Genomic DNA, 19,243 nt, shown 5'->3' on the forward strand with positions numbered 1-19,243 from the left:
CGGCTTTGCTCCGGCTCAGTGTGGGGGGCGCGCGGAGCGGTCACCGGCCTGACCGGCGTGTTGTTTTTACGCAGACCACCGGCCTCGTGGGACTGGCGGTGTGCGAGACGCCGCACGAGGTGGGTACCCCTGTCCGGCCTTCTCCTCGCGTCCCCGAGGACGACGGCAGCCCCGCGACCTTGTTCCCCGGAAGGTTACTGCGACGGGGACGTTTCCAGCCCAGAATCACAGCTCCTCCTCCTGAGCCCTTGAGAGTTGATCTGGTGCCACAACGATTTTCCTTAAATTGTAAAAGAGATCGATAGGAGATCAATGGAAGGACTTCGAATAGAAAAAATAAATAAAAATCATATATATATATATACACACACACACAAGATAGATAGGGCATAGACATGAAGAAATTACAGCTAAAGTGAAGTTTTTTAAAAAACAGTTGTCTTTTTTTTTTCTTTAAGCTGTGAAACTTTTTAAAGTGTCCCATTTTGATTTTTGGTGGTATTTTAAAACAGACATTTGTATGATTTGTCTTTTCAGAGGTTAAGAATATTGTACACAAAGATTCTTGATGTTCTTGAGCAAATCCCTAAAAATGCAGCATATAGAAAATACACAGAGGAGATTACAAATGAGAGGCTGGATATGGTGAAAGCGGTAAGTAGCGGACTTAGTTTTGCTTGCTTGGATTTATGGTATCCAAGGCAACATTTAACAACAACAACAGAAATGCAGTTACTTATTTTTTGCATATTCTGCTCACTTTCCTCTTATTTCTATTCTTTTTCCTTCCATGCTTCTCTTCCATCCTTTCTCTTCTTTCATTCATCAAATACCTGCTTACTGAGAGCTTTCTATATGCAAGGCCCTATAGATGCTGGAGTAAAGGAATAAGATCAAGTCCGTTTCCTAAGTTAATACTGTGCCTGTTTCTTTTACCTCTCTTTCCTACCCAGTCCTTTATTGATCTTTTATTTTTTACATCAGTCTTTTAGATACATCAATCTTCATCCTTTTTTTCTAGTTTCAGAGTAGAGAATGAAAACAAAACAAAAAAAAAGTGTGTTGTGTTTAAAGAAAACTGTCAGAAGCAACTCTTACAAAGTGCGTTCTTGCAAAAAGAAGAGGACCACATTAGTCACTTAACTACAAAATTTTATTGAGCATTTTAAGGACTGAATGTCTGTGTCCCCTTAGAACAGTGGTTCTCAACCTGTGGGTCGCGACCCCTTTGGGGTCGAGCGACCCTTTCACAGGGGTCGCCTAAGACCATCGGAAAACACATATATAATTACATATTGTTTTTGTGATTAATCACTATGCTTTAATTATGTTCAATTTGTAACAATGAAAATACATCCTGCATATCAGATATTTACATGACGATTCATCACAGTAGCAAAATTACAGTTATGAAGTAGCAACAAAAATAATTTTATGGTTGGGGGTCACCACAACATGAGGAACTGTATTAAAGGGTCGCGGCATTAGGAAGGTTGAGAACCACTGCCTTAGAATGTGTATGTTGAAGCCCGATGAGGTTCCTGTGGCTGGAACCTCTATGGAAGTAATAAGGTTAAGGAGGTGATATGGCTGATGCTGTGACCCAGAAGAGTTAGTGTCCTTAGGAGAAGAGACACCAGAGTGCTACGTGAGGACACAGTGAGAAGGTGGCTCTCTGTAAGCCAGGAAGATAGCTTTCACAAGAAACCTACCCGGCCAGACCTTGATCCTGGACTTTCAGTCTCCAGAACTGTGAGAAAATAAATTTCTGCTGTTTAAGCCACCCAGTCCATGGTATTTTGTAGGGAGCCCGAGCAGACGAATATAAGCAGGTAACAGCTTCCAAATCAAAGGCTCTAGACCAGTGGTTCTCAACCTTCCTAATGCTGCGACCCTTTAATACAGTTCCTCATGTTGTGGTGACCCCCAACCATAAAATTATTTTTGTTGCTACTTCATAACTGTAATTTTGCTACTGTTATGAATCGTAATATAAATATCTGATATGCAGGATGTATTTTCTTTTTTTTTTAAAATATATTTTATTGATTTTTTTTACAGAGAGGAAGGGAGAGAGATAGAGAGTTAGAAACATCGATGAGAGAGAAACATCGACCAGCTGCCTCCTGCACATCTCCTACTGGGGATGTGCCCGCAACCCAGGTACATGCCCTTGACCGGAATCGAACCTGGGACCTTTGAGTCTGCAGGCCGACGCTCTATCCACTGAGCCAAACCGGTTAGGGCGCAGGATGTATTTTCATTGTTATAATTGAACATAATGAAAGCATAGTGATTAATCACAAAAACAATATGTAATTATATGTGTGTTTTAGGCGACCCCTGTGAAAGGGTCGTTCGACCCCCAAAGGGGTAGCGACCCACAGGTTGAGAACCGCTGCTCTAGACAGTAGACCACTTTTGATTCTTTTATACCAAACTATATTACACTATTGTCAAATTCCCACACTAGCACTTATTTCATGAACTTTTGCACTTATCCAAAATTATGTTCATAAACTCCAAAAGTAATTGACATATATGCAGTAAGTAGTCTAATGTAAAGAGCTTTTATCGTTTCCTTAGGTATACAACAAAACAATGCAATTTGATGTGGAACTTTTAGCTTGGTAATTGTGGAATTAATTTAATTGTGGAGGCTAAATTCTCTAAAGGAGAAATTAGCATTTCTTTTAATTTTTCTTAAGGACAATGGGCTTATATATTTTTTTCCCATTACAGAGAAAGAAATTTCCCTTTTTCCTTTCATAAGGTGAATGTCTTCAACTCTGTTTTATTCTTTCTCTTCTTTCCTTCTCAGATAGCCTTAAAATGTAGTTATATTGTTCTATCTTAAAAGAAAAAGAAAACTTTTTATATTTTCCTTTACTTTTGCCCTGTTTCTCTTTTCTCTCATAGCCACTGTCAAGTGAAGAATAGTTCACTGTCATTTCTTTCACTTACTAGTTCTAAAATCGTTTTCCCTGGCCTGTGCTGTTTCAGTTGCTTGCCTTTTAACTGATTGGTCTGTTTATAGTCCCATTCTACATTATTGTATATCCTACACTGCCAGTACAGTGATATTTTTCTTTTTTTTCTTTCTTTTTTTCAAATATATTTTGTTTTTTTTACAGAGAGAAAGGGAGAGGGATAGAGAGTTAGAAACATCGATGAGAGAGAAACATCGATCAGCTGCCTCCTGCACACCCCCTACTGGGGATGTGCCCATAACCAAGGTACATGCCCTTGACCGGAATCGAACCTGGGACCCTTGAGTCTGCAGGCAGACGCTCTATTCACTGAGCCAAACCGGTTAAGGCAGTGATATTTTTCAATATGTGAGTTACAGTGTCTTTCTCCTTAAAAACTTTACCATGGTTTTCTGTCAGTGTTGCTCAAAGACTGAGTTTATAGGTTTATGCTGAGCTGGCTGTGGAAACTCAACTTTCTGTCCTTATCTGCATTATTTTGATGTACAGTCAGGTTTGGAACCACTGGCTTACATGATAAAATCCCTGATGGATGGAAGGCCTCCAAGGTCTGGCTCTAGGTTATCTTCCCAATCTTATCTTACCATTTCCTGTTTTGTGCGCTATGCTCAGCAATACCACACTGCTGACAATTATGGGAATTCCAGGCAACTTTATTTTTGTCTTCTCTCCCCACCTGCCCCCTTCCTGAAATGCTTACCTTCCTTATCTATCTGGAAGTTCTTACTCAGTCCTCAAGATCCATTACCTTCTCTGTGAAACGTTTTCTTACATCCCTGGGTAGAGATTGACACCTTCCTTGCTTCCATTGTACCTATCACGTCGCGTTTTATTTATGTCTTCTCGACTAGTCCATAAGTTACTAATGAATGATGATTGCATTCGTCTTGTATCCAAGAACCTAGAAAAGTACCTGGCACTCATATAAGGTCCCTCAGAAATGTTTGTTTATCCAAAAGGCTAAATACAAATAGTTTTTAACAACCCCTTACACTACATAACAGTTATATTGCTGATTCCTGTTTTTGGTTAAATTACCACAGATTTTTAACTCTTCTTAAAGCCACGCAGAGTCTCCGTGAATATTGTTATGATTGTAAAGTATCTATTTTCTAAGCCTAAAATGGAAATAAAAGTAAATATTTTTACAGATTATACTAGAAAGATAGTAACAGCATATTGGTGTAAAGCACTGGTTTGTAGCCTGTTCAATAATTTCATCTCAGTTCTAATACTAATTTGCTGAATGACTGTTGGCATATTGTCCATATTCTCTGTCTCAATTTCCTCATCTATAACTGGGGTATACTAATACCAACCTTGAGCACTTATTGTTAGGACTGAATGAGGTAATTTATGTAAAGTGCTTAACACAGTTGCACGTGGTCCTCCCTAAAGAGATCGTATACAAGGGAAGATTTGCACAGAAGTGAAGGAACAAGCTGTGCAGATATCCTGGGTTCACCAGCATATGCCCTGAGACAGGACATGCCAGTTCCTGTAGAGAATATTTTTGTTCTTCTCCCGGTCTTTATTCCATTTCTGGACAAACCCCGCCCTCCCCCCCACCATATTTATACTTATTTACATATGTATGTAGAGGACATGGTTTTTGGTTCTCAAAAAACTCAAGTCTATTAGAAAATAAGCAAATATATGTCATGAATGTACTATACTAGCATTCTTTTTTTTTTAAAAAAAACTTCTTTTATTGAAGGATTTATATACACAAAGAAATGTGCAGAAATCATGAATTTTCACAAAATCATCACACCTAGCCCATGTTAACATCAAATCAAAAGAGAGGACATTTCCAGAACACCAAAATCCTCTCTTGTTCCAATTAGTTATTATCCTCCTAAAGATAATTATACTGACCTCTGACATCACATATTCCTTTTGCTTTGGTTTTGAATGGAACCATCAGCATGTACTCTTTTGTGTCTGGTTTCTTTCACTTAATAATACTAATTTTGAGAGAATCATTGTTTATAGTTATAGTTTGTTCATTCTCATGGCTGTATAGTATTGTATTATATTCAAACATTGTAGTTCATTCTATGATATGTGGTCATTTGGATTGTTTGTAATATGAAGCTGTGATTTGTGCTTCTTTGAATTTTCTTGAACATGTCATTTGATTAACATATTATGCATTTCTTTTTAGTTTACACCTAAGAGTGCAATTCTGGGTCATAGATTAGCTACTATTTTTAATGCTAATGGTGTCAGAGGAAATATAGGAAATAATAAGAAAATAAAGTGGTATTTTAAAATCTATATTTTAGAAAGACTGAATTAGGCATCATTTTTTTTTACTCTTGATAAACATGTTAATACATGTTTAATAATATTAAGATAGAAAAACATAAAAATAGAAAGATGAAATCGGTTTCCACCAACTATTTGATAAAAATTAGTAAGTGTACAATGAGAGAAAAATTAATTACATTTGTTACAGCAAGTGCATTTTTTGTATATGAGTTTTTAAAATATATGATATTGAAACATTCAGATATTGTGTTTACATATTTTTCTGTGTTTTTTTTTTCCCCTTAAATTATAGGAACCAGATGTTAAAAAATTAGAAGACAGGCTTCAGGGTGGCCAAATAGAAGAGGTGATTCTTCAGGTAAAGAAAAAGTTGAATATTTAGATGTTTGGCTTCAAAAGTTCAAAGACATAATGTATTGAGGCACAAAACTGACATTCCAGAAAGAAAGGAAAACTAAATTTCTTTTATCAACTCATCAAACATAAGACTAATCGCAAGTATAAAATACTTCTAATGTATATAGCAGTTAAATATCATTGATTATAACTTGAATTTATGAGGCTTCTTTTAGAAATTTGGAGTTTTATATTCTTTAAATATAATGGGCATGTTCTTATTAGCCTTACCTTAGTTCAGATTAGTTATACAATATTACTGTTTCTTGAATAATTTTATCTTTTTAGATACAAATACTTTCAAATTTTAATGGATTGGTAAGAATACTACAATTTTTAATTAAATTGGGGGAAATGATGCCCCCCCCCTTTTTTAGTTGTGCATTTACCCGCCAATTACTAGTAAGATTAAATGTTAAAAACAATGTTCTTATATTTCATGTTCTATGCATTATTAGTATTTAAGAAATTTTTTAGTTGCTTTTTTAGAGAGAGACACACATTGATTTGTTGTTCCACTTATTTATCCATTCATTGGTGATTCTTGTATGTGCTCCTACTGGGGATCAAACCCACAACCCTGGCTTATCTGGATGACACTCCAACCAACTGAACCACCCAGCTAGGGCAATTATTAATATTTTGTTGTTGTTGTTAATCCTCACCTGAGGATATTTTTCCATTGATTTTTAGAGAGAGTGGAAAGGGAGGGGAAGAGATAGGGAAACATCGATGTGAGAGAGATCCATCGATTGGTTGCCTCTCATATGAGCCCTGACCAGGGCTGGAGATTGAGCCTGCAACTGAGGTCTGACCTAGGACTCTTCAGTCCGTGGGCCCACACTCTATCCACTGAGCCAAACCAGCTAAGGCGATATTTTTATTCTATAATTTGTTTTTCTTACATATTTCTTTGAGAGTTGTTTTAAAATAAAAGAGATACTAACCTTAATCTTTTGCCATATTGCCTAAACATTTTTTTTTAGCCTGTTGTTTTGTCTTTTGACTTCAATTGGATATTATCTCCCATATGTAGAGGTTTTAAAAATTTTTATTTGGATAAATAATCCTCCCTCAAAAACTCTCATGGCTTCCTCTTATGTGAGTCTTATAAATATTCAGTTCTGTTTCATTTATTTTTTACACTAGAGGCCCGGTGCACGAAAATTCGTGCACTGGGGGGGCTCCCTCAGCCTGACCTGCCCCCTCTCACAGTCCGGGAGACCTCAGGGGATGTCCTACTGACGGCTTAGGCCCGCTCCCCATGGGGAGCGGGCCTAAGCTGCAATCTGGTCTCCCTCTGCTGGAGGCGAGGGGCCAATCATGGGAAGCCACCACCCCCATCACCCTCTTGCTGCTGCCTCTGGCCTCCCTCTGCGGGAGGCGACTGGGATGATCAGGGGAAGGCGACGCCCCCATCGCGCCGCTGCTGCTGCCATTGCCAGCCACCTCTGAGCCTCGGCCCGGCCCTTGCAGCAGCTGCCGCCATGCCAGCTGCAGCTTGCCTGGGCTTGAGTCTCAGCCTCGGCCCTCATAGCAGCTGCCGCCATGCCATCCACGGCTTGCCTGGGCCTGGGTCTCGGCCGGCCTCGGACCCCCAGGCCTGGCCGCACTCGGAGCTGGGAGGAGGTGGGACTCCCAGGCAGGCTCCGTGCCGCGCCTGCAGCATCAAGACCAGCCACGCCCACCTGCGTGTGCCCGCTGTGCGCCCAGCCATCTTGTGACGGCGTGGTGACTACTTAGCCTTTTATTAGTAAGGATTTTTTTGAATTTTTCAAAAATGTAATCATTTTTTCTTAAGTTTTCTTGCCTTTTATCAAAGGATAAATAAGAGGAAATATTTGAAATTATTGTAGATTAGGGAAGTATTTCACTAATAGACATATTTAAAAGCATTGTTAGATGGCTCCGTTAAAAGAAAAATAGGGCATTCAGACAACTTTTGATGAATGTCCTGTTTCAATCATTAGAGGCCTATTTTCCTCGCCTTTCTGTTCATTAGCATAAGGTACTAGATGTAGAGTATGGGAACTTACTGCAAACTTATTATTATTGTCCTCTTCCTAATCTTTTTTTCCTACCTGATTTCACTTTGATCATGACTTTAGTTGATAAATTATCAAGCAATTGTAGTCTCATGATACATTAAGTATTTTTAAGTCAGTTCTGCAGTTCTGCACATTTTCATGGGCAATATAAGGTTACTATTTCTATATAATAAAAGGGTAATATGCAAATTGACCCTAATGCCGGAAAAACCGGTCGCCTCCTTGGCAGCACTAAGGATGTCAGTCAGACATCCCCTGAGGGCTCCTGGGCTGCCAGAGGGATGTCTGACTGCCACCTAGGCCCGATGCCCCGGGGAGCGAGCTTAAGCTGGCAGGTGGACATCCTCCGAGGGGTCCCAGATTGCGAGAGGGCGCAGGCCGGGCCAAGGGACCCCCGCCCCCGAGTGAACAAATTTTTGTGTACCGGGCCTCTAGTGTTTTATATAACCCAATATATCTAAAATATTATTGAAACATAAGTATTAAAAAAATTGAGATATTTTACATTCTTTTTTATACTAAATCTTCAGAATTTGATGTGTATTTTAACACGTGCAGCACATCTGAATTTGAACTAGCTACATTGCAAGTGCTCACTCAGTAGTCACATGTAGATAGTGGTTACCATTTTGGACAGCCCATTCTAGAGCTATAGTAAGAGAGGGATGAGGAAAGGATAGTGTGTCAGAAGCTAGAGACGAGGGAAGGAATGGGCTACAAGGGCTGTAATGCAACGGGGTCCAGCTCTCTGAAATAAGGCTGGCTTCACTGATGGTTAGAGCTGGACAGCCTCCCCACACTACGGTGCTTTGGGGGCATAGAGAAAGCATGAATATTCAAGAGACCCAGATCAGGGAAATGGCCATTCTAAGGGATATTTTTAATCAGTATTTATACTGTTTTCTTATTTCAGCCTTGGTAAATACTTCTACCTCCAGATTTTGTTTAGTCTACTATTTAACTCATTGTTTATATACATTTTAGACTGTTGCTGCTAAACATAGATTGGCTGTTTTGAACCACTTGAGAATTATAGCTTCTGCTAGGATGAATCTAAGCACTTATTCTGTTTTGAATTCCTTCCATGACATCCTGACAAGTGTTCAACAGTGTTCTTCTAAGTTGGCCAGAGTTGTCATAGGTTTCTTTGTTCTAGAAAAAATGTGAAATAATAAGATACATAAAATATATTTGTTAGATGTGTTATGAATTGTATTTAAAAGGAAAAAGCGAATGTAACAATTTGATTAAGGAAACTAGTTCAATCAAAAATATTTTTGTGCGCCTACTGCATTCTACATTCCATAGATCACTGTTTTACAGACTGGTCTCAAGTGATTATGGGTCATGAAATCAGACAAGTGGGTTGTGTCTAGTACTTAAAAAAAATACAACAGAGCCTGGCTGGCATGGCTCAGGGGTTGAGTGTTGAACTATGAACCAGGCACGTGCTGGGTTGCAGGCTCAGGGCCATGTATAAGGCAGCTGATCAATGATTCTCTCTTATCATTGATGTTTCTCTCTCTCCCTTTCCCTTACTCTCTGAAATCAGTAAAAAAAATTTGTTAAAAAATACAATAGAATATAGAGTGTATCACAGCTAGTAAATGTAATATTTTTTTCTTTGAGTTATATGTGTGTGTTATAGATCCCTTGGTAAAATTTTGTTTTGTTTCTTTTGTTTTTACTCTGGACTGTGGTAAAATAAAATTTGAAAGCCATTGACATCAATGAAGAGACATACTTTTGCTTCTCAAAGAATTTGTAGTCTAATGGTGAAATAGACAATTAAGATTTAAAAAACTCATCAATTAAACTTTTGAACTAGAATCTAATATCAAATTTTAATCAAATAGAAGAAATAAAAATCTATTCTTTCTTACTCTTGGTAGTTACATAACTGACAGTTAAGGTAATATTAATACATTGTTTGCGGGTAGTTTTTATCGCGCGTTAACAGGTGGCTCTACTTCTTAGAGTCAACGTAAAACGTATAAATACATTTCCCGCATACAATGTGTTAATTAATAATCAACATTTGATAGAACAGCTTATTAGGTACGACTATGAAAATAGTAGCTCTAGTAGTTATATTTTAGTTATTAGCTATGATAAATATCTATGAAACAGTATAAGCAAATGATTTTTTTAAAATATTTTATTGACAGGCTGAAAATGAACTAAGTCTGGCAAGAAAAATGATACAGTGGAAGCCATGGGAGCCTTTAGTGGATGAGCCTCCTGCCAACCAATGGAAATGGCCAATATAATCATCATCAAATAACTTGCGTGTTGAAGGGAAAATGATGTGATTAAATGTTCTGTTATATCAAAAATGTTTCCATATTATTGACATCTTAGAATCAAGAAAACTGATAATGCAGAACGTTTTTAGGAGACTTGTAAAAACTGATAATTATGGTAACAGGGACTTGCAAATCAGTTTTTGTTAAAGCATTCAAATTGTCCTATATAATAAAACCCTAATATGCAAATCAACCGAATGGCGGAACAACCGGTTGCTATGACATGCATTGACCACCAGAGGGCAGACGCTTAATGCAGGAGCTGCCCCCTGGTGGTCAGTGCACTCCCACAGGGGGAGCTCTGCTCAACCACAAGCCGGGCTGAGGGCTGCGAGTGCAGCAGCGGTGGTGGGAGCCTCTCCCACCTCCTCAGCAGCACTAAGGATATCCGACTGTGGCTTAGGCCCATTCTTCGTGGGGAGTGGGCCTAAGCCTTCAGTCAGACATCCCCCCTGGGCTGCCAGAGAGATGTCTGACTGCTAGCTTAGGCCTGATTCCCCAGGGAGCGGGCCTAAGCCCGCAGTCGGACATCCCTTCAGGGGTCCCCGACCGTGAGAAGGCACAGGCCAGGCTGAGGGACACCCTCCCCGCCCCCCTTCTAGTTTCAAAGATAATATATTTTTAAATAGAGGTTCTAGGAAGATTTGAAAGTTAATTGGAAAAATTCTTACGTGTTTTGAAACCAGAAAAGAAGTTATTGCTTAAACAAATGTATAGGTCACTATTTGAAGTGAAGTAGCAAGAGTAAAAACCAATAAATTAGAATTGATTGTACAGTTGAGGAAATTGATTTGTATTTGAAAGAAAGATTTATTTACAGTGGTAGTTGGAAAACTTTTTTTTGGGGGGGGTCTCATTTAAGGGAGTTAGGTTTCTCGTCCTTAACCAAAGTACATCAGAATAGAAAGAGAATTTCTGTACAAGAAGAGATATTAAGAGTTTCTGAAGTTTATCTGGCATATGGATAGGCTTATTTTCAAAACATCTTGTATGGTTATAACTTCCAAGTGAAATCACTAAGGAGTTTTTACTAAGTTTCCAATATGAGGTAGATGATTTTCAAACAGAACATAAAGCTGTTCAAGGAAAAAAGTAATTGATATGTTTAAGGGTAAACAAAAATAAAATTACTTCTCAGGTGTCCTCTTTTCTTTCTAGCCCTATATCTTTCTAAAAATTTAGTTAAATTTGGTATTTCTTTCCTTCAAAGATAGTACTTTTGGGTGTCTGTGTGTATGTGCATGTGCATGTGCATTTTGCTATCTGTGGCAAAGCAGAATCTTTCAGATTGAGAAAATTATATTTTTCTTTTTCCCAATATATTCCCTTATAGAGCTGTACATTGAATGCTTAATAAATATTAAATGAAGTGGATTGAGTTACTTTCCAGCAGCCAGACTGTAAGGGGAAAGCTTCTGTGGGGAAGTGGGGAAAAGCATTAGAGGGAGAGGGTGAGGTCCAGGGCTTCTCATTCCCATGATTCTAGTGCCATTGTGAACTCTAAATGGAGGCAAGTTGTAACTTCTCAGAAGGGCCTATTTCCTTCTCTGTAAAAGAAGTAGAATTTGTGATTTATAATTTCCTTTTCAATTCTAAACATTTGCTTTAATATGTAATACATTGTATTTATTGAGATCAAAATATGTGATTGATCCTAAGGCATGTTTGCATAGATGCTTTCAGGATAATTTTTTAACCAACCATAAAAAGGTGGCTTGATGTGCCTTTGTCATATATTTAGCCCCAGTTCTCCCATGATTCTTGGGTATCTTATATATTTCATCAACAAAGCTCCCGTAGCTATTGATAAAAGGGGGCCTATTGATGTTTGCAGTTGAAATGTTCGTTGTAGTATAGTAGTAGTTGTAGTAATTATTATTAGAACTAGAGACCCATTGCACAGATTCGTGCACCAGTGGGGTCCCTCAGCCTGGCCTGTGCCCTCTCGCAGACCAACATCCCCCTAAGGGATGTAGTAGTGTACGAAGTGGTAGGCGGCTGGGGAGGAGCCCAAGACCAGGCCAGCACTGTGCGCTCCTGCTCATCCTGGCCCCGCTGCTCTGCTACCGCTGCCGCTTGGTAGTGCTGCTGCAGAGGCGGGAAAGGCTCGTGCCGCTGCAGCTGAGCTTGCCAGCCATGAGCCTGGCGTCTGGCGCCCGTTGGTCAGCTGAGCAGTGCTCCTGCTGTGGGAGTGCAGTGACCACCAGGGGGCAGCTCATGCATGGAGCCTCTGCCCCCTGGTGGTCAGTGCGCATCATAGCGACTGGTTGTTCGGTCGCTTAGGCTTTTATATCCTGTATAATAAAAGTCTAATACGCAAATAGACTGAACAGCAGAACGACTGATGGAATGACCGGTCGCTATGACGAGCACTGACCACCAGGAGTAGACGCTCAACACAGGAGCTGCCCCCAGCCTGCAGGCCCTAGGCCAGGCAAAGTGGGTGCCAGCAGGGCCCCCCTGGTTGCCCCACAGATCGTCCCTTATCAGCGGCCAGGCCTAGGGACCCTAGCCGTGACGAATTTTGTGCACCGGCCTCTAGTATATAGATAATAGCTAATGTTTGTTAATGTTTGCCAGGCACTAAAAGTACTTGACTGATTTCACTTATTAAATCTGTATGACAGCTAAGAGTGAGACCCTGAAAATTATCTTCATTTTTCAGAAAAGGAAACCAGAATCCAAGGTGAGTAGTGCTCCCCTGCAATTGTGCAACATGGGGATCCTGGAGAAATTGAGACACAGAGATGGTGTAATAACATACCCAGGGTTGCATAACTAGTAACATATGGAGCTACATTTTGAACCTAGGACAGTCTTGCTCCAGAACTCCTGCCCTAACCATTGTATTATTCCTTACGAATGCTTGAGATGTCACTCCTGCTGAGCTATATGGGCTGTACCAAAAGAATCTAGATCCTGCTTCACTTTTTCTGTCAAAGTACATATAAAGAATAAATACGAACAGAAGTAGTCAACTGGATTTTACTTTGTGCAAAAATCTGCACTTGGATCACAGGCTGATAATTGGTAGGTATCTGAAAGGCATTGCAGTGTGGTCCATCATCCTCTCATTTCATAACTGCCATTCCAACTGCCCATACAACCTTACACTCGATTGCTTTTACTCTTTCAAATGTTTTCAGTTGCTTCCTATAAACTTCCAGATTAAGCTTTCCTGAGCAATTGGAGATGTGTTCTATTTAAAGATACTCAGTGTTGCTTAGTGGCGTCTAGATTAATGTGAGTGAGTTTCAGAATGGTCCATTTCAATTTTCCTTAAGTTCCTCATATGTTTTATTCAATTACCATAATCCAGGCAATTCAAAAGAAGCTGATCAACTTGAGCTTTGTAAACAAAAAAATGGCAGCAAAATCAATGCCCCCTTTCTATCTGTGGACTGAATGCAGAATATTCAAATTTATGGGCATGCTTCATTTTGGGGTGAAAATGGTTTATATCTGTATGATTTTTTATTTAACCTCTAATGATTTTGAGAGTGAAAGAAGTTAAAAGGATAATAGGTATAAGTCATAACTGCCCTGGGCAAACAGGGTATGTGGCACCCACTTGGAGTAAGAATCAACTCTGAGGGTCGCTATCTCTTCTATACCAGGAGAAGTTGATGTAGTCTGTCATCTGAATAGAAAGAATATGATGCCATTAGTGGCAACCATCATATGCCACCAGGCTTCACTCTTCGTTATTCTCCTCTCCTACCTTTCCCTCAACTTTGGGGATGGAAGGAGTTTATTTTGATTGTAGTATTTCCTCTCTCGCTCTCTCTCTCTCTCTCTAAATGAATTACATTTTTAATTGATTTTTAGAGAGAGAGGAATAGAGAGATAGAAACATTGATGAGAGGGAATCAGCAGCTGCTTCCTGCACTCTTACAGGATATCGATTGCACAACCTGGACATGTGCCCTGACCAGGAATCGAGCAGGTGACCTCTTGGTTCATGTGTCGGAGCCACACTGATCTAAAATGTAGAGAGGTGAAGCTGAGTTTTTGTTGTTATAATGCAAAACAGGTTTATTTGCATGGATAACAATGAGGGTTAAAATACTAGATAAAAAGGAAAGAAAACAGTCTGTCAAATGGAGATCAATATTCTTAAGTAGCTGACTTTGGGACTTACTACAATGGGAAGACTTGCTGTATTGCCTTTAGGATTTCACTTATATGCAGAATCCAATGAACAAAATAAAACAGAAACAGATACAGAAAACAGACTAACAGCTGTCAAAGACTAACACCTGTGGAGTTCTGTGAAAAAGTTGAAGGGATTAAACAAAACACCTCATAGACAAAAGTATGGTGATTACAAGAGGGAGAGCAGGGTGGGGACAGGTAGAAAGTAAAACGGGGATAAATGGTGCTGGAAAGAGACTTGACTTTGGATGGTGAACACACAAAACAATATACAGATGATGTATTATATAATTGTACACCTGAAACCTACATAATTTTATTAACCAATGTCCGCTTCCCTCCACCCCCACCAAAAAAAAGTTGTCTCTTCACCTGATGTTCAGCAGGCTTTTCAAACAGGCCTCTCCGCTGGACTAGTTCTAATTTCTTCTGACAGCCATGGTGATAATTCAGATAGGCTGAACTCCAAAAATGTTGGAAAACAGAAAACTTTTTCACAACTCATTGGAAGCACAATCTGACTGGAATTGACATAAGGCTACTAGTATTGTAGTCTTTACCCCACTTTAATGTGAATATGATGTATTTTACCATAGAAGTATTAATGTGTTTGATTCTGTTTCTATGATTCTATTTCTCCAGGCCCACTGAATGTGTCACAGGATATATAGTAAATGCCCATATTAGTTTTCAAAACTGGGAAAAGCTGATCAACTTGAGCTTTGTAAACAAAAAAATGGCAGCAAAATCAATGCCCCCTTTCTATCTGTGGACTGAATGCAGAATATTCAAATTTATGGGCATGCTTCATTTTGGGGTGAAAATGGTTTATATCTGTATAACTATGATTTTTTATTTAACCTCTAATGATTTTGAGAGTGAAAGAAGTTAAAAGGATAATAGGTATAAGTCATAACTGCCCTGGGCTGAAATGCTTGATTTCATAAAGCCACTAGGTGACATCTTTATAAGAATAGAGAACTGGGGCTGAGAGGAGGTGGGTAAAGGGGGGAAAGTTGGGGGACATCTGTAATACTATCAACAACAAAATCCTATCTAAAATAGACAAACATGGTAATTGACCATACCTCCGCTATGCTTCGCATTGGCTAATCAGCAGGATATGCAAATTAACTGCCAACAAAGATGGCTCTCTCTCTCTCTCTCTAAATGAATTACATTTTTAATTGATTTTTAGAGAGATAGAAACATTGATGAGAGAGAATCAGCAGCTGCTTCCTGCACTCTTACAGGATATCAATCCTACAACCTGGACATGTGCCCTGACCAGGAATTGAACAGGTGACCTCTTGGTTCATGTGTCGCTCAACCACTGAGCCACACTGACCTAAAATGTAGAGAGGTGAAGGTGAGTTTTTGTTATAATGCAAAGCAGGTTTATTTGCATGGATAACAATGAGGATTAAAATACTAGATAAAAAGGAAAGAAAGCAGTCTGTCAAATGGAGATCAAGATTCTTAAGTAGCTGACTTTGGGACTTACTACAACGCGAAGACTTGCTGTATTGCCTTTAGGATTTCACTTATATGCAGAATCTAATGAACAACGGGAAGACTTGCTGTATTGCCTTTAGGATTTCACTTATATGCAGAATCTAATGAACAAAATAAAATAGAAACAGATACAGAAAATAGACTAACAGCTGTCAAAGACTAACACCTGTGGAGTTGTGTGAAAAAGTTGAAGGGATTAAAACACCTCATAGACAAAAGTATGGTGATTACAAGAGGGAGAGCAGGGTGGGGACAGGTAGAAAGTAAAACGGGGATAAATGGTGCTGGAAAGAGACTTGACTTTGGATGGTGAACACACAAAACAATATACAGATGATGTATTATATAATTGTACACCTGAAACCTACATAATTTTATTAACCAATGTCCGCTTCCCTCCACCCCCACCAAAAAAAAGTTGTCTCTTCACCTGATGTTCAGCAGGCTTTTCAAACAGGCCTCTCCGCTGGACTAGTTCTAATTTCTTCTGACAGCCATGGTGATAATTCAGATAGGCTGAACTCCAAAAATGTTGGAAAACAGAAAACTTTTTCACAACTCATTGGAAGCACAATCTGACTGGAATTGACATAAGGCTACTAGTATTGTAGTCTTTACCCCACTTTAATGTGAATATGATGTATTTTACCATAGAAGTATTAATGTGTTTGATTCTGTTTCTATGATTCTATTTCTCCAGGCCCACTGAATGTGTCACAGGATATATAGTAAATGCCCATATTAGTTTTCAAAAATGGGAAAGTCCTAATTTTCAAACACAGCTGTTCCTTATGGGTACAGAAAAGGGACTATGGAAATACTATCTGTATTTCTAGTCTCTTCACTAGCTCACAAATTTAATCCATATAGATGATTTCCAAAGCATAACTTTAGGTCCTTGGTTTTCTAAATTCTTCTAATGTGTGTTTTAATTCACTCATTTATATCAAAACACATTTTAGCCTGAAGTAAAAATGAGAAATATTTCGAAATGCTTGATTTCATAAAGCCACTAGATGACATCTTTAAAAGAATAAAGAACTGGGGCTGAGAGGAGGTGGGTAAAGGGGGGGGGGGAAATTGGGGGACATCTGTAATACTATCAACAACAAAATAAAATAATAAATAAAAGCCAAACAACAAAGCATTTATTGTATAATAAATGCTGAGATAAATAAAGGTAGGTGTTTCCTAAGAAATAAGATAAGTCATTTTGGGCAATAAATCCCAAGAAAATGTACAGGTTTATTGTGACCAGTAAATATAAAATGATATAGAATTACTTTTCCACTTTAAGAATTGACTCTTTCCCATTGGTTGTTTTCATCTTGCATTTACAATTATTTTATACAACCAAATAGTTACTGTGTGTGTATGTAATTTTGACGTGCTAATAACCTTTCCAACCTGCATAGAATGGAGTGCCTGGAAGCCTAGCAATTAAATTAGGCCCATATGGTTGTATAAGATCATCTCCACAGTGAACTATAAATAAAATGTGAACATGTAGTGGGTATCCAGCCACATTTCACACTGTGAAGTACTTGCTTGACACTCTCTGCCACCAGGTTTTCTTCTCTCCATCTCATGCCTCTATGCCTAACCCTAGTTTTTTTCATACATGGAGGTCAGTGGATGATAAATTTGAAAGAGGAGAGCTAGAAGGGTGAAGATATGCTATGATTTTGGAGATGGGAGTGGGGGAGTATGTGGAAGCACTTGTCTGCACACCTCCATTCGCACCTGATTTACCCATAAAAGACTAACCCTGGTTATCTGAATGCTCTTCCCCCTTTCCTCTGATCTTCATGAATATGTGGACGCATGCAGTGGTTTAAATGCATTTGCTTTCATATAAATCCATTATTAAAGCCAGTTTTATCTGACAATCTTTTATATTGTATTAGTAACAAACATATTTTTTAAAATAGGGTGAAGACTGAAAAATGACAGAGTAGTAAGAAGTTATTGGGAGATAAGAATATAATTTTTTTAAAATATATTTTTATTGATTTCAGAGAGGAAGGAAGAGGGAGAGATAGAAACATCCATGATGAGAGTTTTAAAAAATATATTTTTATTGATTTCAGAGAGGAAGGAAGAGGGAGAGAGAGATAGACACATCCATGATGAGAGAGAATCACGGATCTGCTGCCTCCTGCAAGTCCTCCACTGGGGATCGAGCCCACAACCTGGGCATGTGCCCTTTACGGGGATCGAACCCGGGACCCTTCAGTTCCCAGGCCGACGCTCCATCCACTGAGCCAAACCGGCCAGGGCGATAAGAATATAATTTTAGTAGAAAGACATAAAGGAATGAAAACATTGAACATGATGAAGGAGGAATGAACCTGTACTATATATAACAAAATTTTAATTTTATTACTTAATCTTATCTTTTAAAATAGTAAAGGGTGTTAAATCAAACATGATAGTATAGATTAGTAGTTTAAACTAGAGGCTTTGGACCAGCGGTTCTCAACCTGTGGGTCGCGACCCCTTTGGCGGTCGAACGACCCTTTCACAGGGGTCGCCTAAGACCATCCTGCATATCAGATACTTACATTACGATTCATAACAGTAGCAACATTACAGTTATGAAGTAGCAATGAAAATAATTTTATGGTTGGGTCACAACATGAGGAACTGTATTTAAAGGGCCAGAAGGTTGAGAACCACTGCTCAGGACTCATACTGCTGGGTTTAATCTGCCTCTCTCATTAAACCTCTAACTTTAGTTTCCTCATTAGTAAAATGGGGCTAACTAATCACAGTTCTTCCTTAATAAAACCATTGTAAGAATTAAATTAGAAATATGTCCCTTCCCCCCATCCCCTCCCCAGGGCTGCACCCCACTTTTGTCTGTGTGCAATGTTCACTGGTTGATCTCTTCCCTCCCTCCCCCTTCCTTCTGAGGCTCCTCAGTCTGCTGCATGCTTCCATGTCTCTGGATCTATTTTACTCATCAGTTTATTTTGTTCATTAGATTCCACATGAGTGACAGCTAGATAAACTTTAAAAATATGTATTAAAATATATAGGTAAAGTGCTTAGTAAGAAAATACTTAATAAGTGTTAGCTATTACTTTAAGGCAGCCACATTAAATTTGTTACTACATTTGCAATAGGAACATAAACGATCCTTTCCCCCAATTCTTTATAAACCTCAATTTAAAGAATGTATGATGATAGAAAACAAACAAACAAAAAAAAAACAACACCAATCCAACCCTTCTCCTGAGTTAAAAGGGGGAATTATTTTAATAGCTCCCGACTCCCTTTTCTTTTCGGTTGCCAGGAAGCTAAGAGCCAAGTTCTAAATTTAACAAAAGCAAGCAGGCACCTACTGTTGTACATCTGAGTTCTCCTTTGTCAAGATCTTCATTCTCATTTCATGTTTAAGTTTTCTATAATCCTGATTTCTTACATCTGTAGCGTAGAGAGCTGTGCTCTTTCACTAGTGTACAAGGGAGCTGGGAGAGCGGTTAGAGTCCGATTCCCTTTCAAAATTAACCCGCGGTAACAGCGGTGCTCGCCCCTGGCCCCGCCCCCAGTGCCC

At 39.0% G+C, this 19,243-nt stretch overlaps 1 protein-coding gene across 1 annotated transcript in view; it reads left to right on the top strand.

Moving 5' to 3' along the window:
• The window catches only part of NDUFA5 (NADH dehydrogenase (ubiquinone) 1 alpha subcomplex, 5), a 10,410-nt gene extending 366 nt beyond the window's left edge, over positions 1–10,044 (top strand). The window contains exons 2-5 of the mRNA XM_005882512.2: positions 75–119; positions 538–654; positions 5,557–5,622; positions 9,877–10,044. Of these exons, the coding sequence (XP_005882574.1) occupies positions 75–119; positions 538–654; positions 5,557–5,622; positions 9,877–9,978 (330 nt within the window). The 3' untranslated portion in view covers positions 9,979–10,044. The remainder of the gene's footprint in view (positions 1–74; positions 120–537; positions 655–5,556; positions 5,623–9,876) is intronic.
• The last annotated feature ends 9,199 nt before the right edge of the window (positions 10,045–19,243 follow it).

This window comes from Myotis brandtii, unplaced genomic scaffold (genome assembly GCF_000412655.1).
Source record: "Myotis brandtii unplaced genomic scaffold, ASM41265v1 scaffold726, whole genome shotgun sequence".
In the NCBI taxonomy this organism is placed as follows: Eukaryota; Metazoa; Chordata; class Mammalia; order Chiroptera; family Vespertilionidae; genus Myotis; species Myotis brandtii.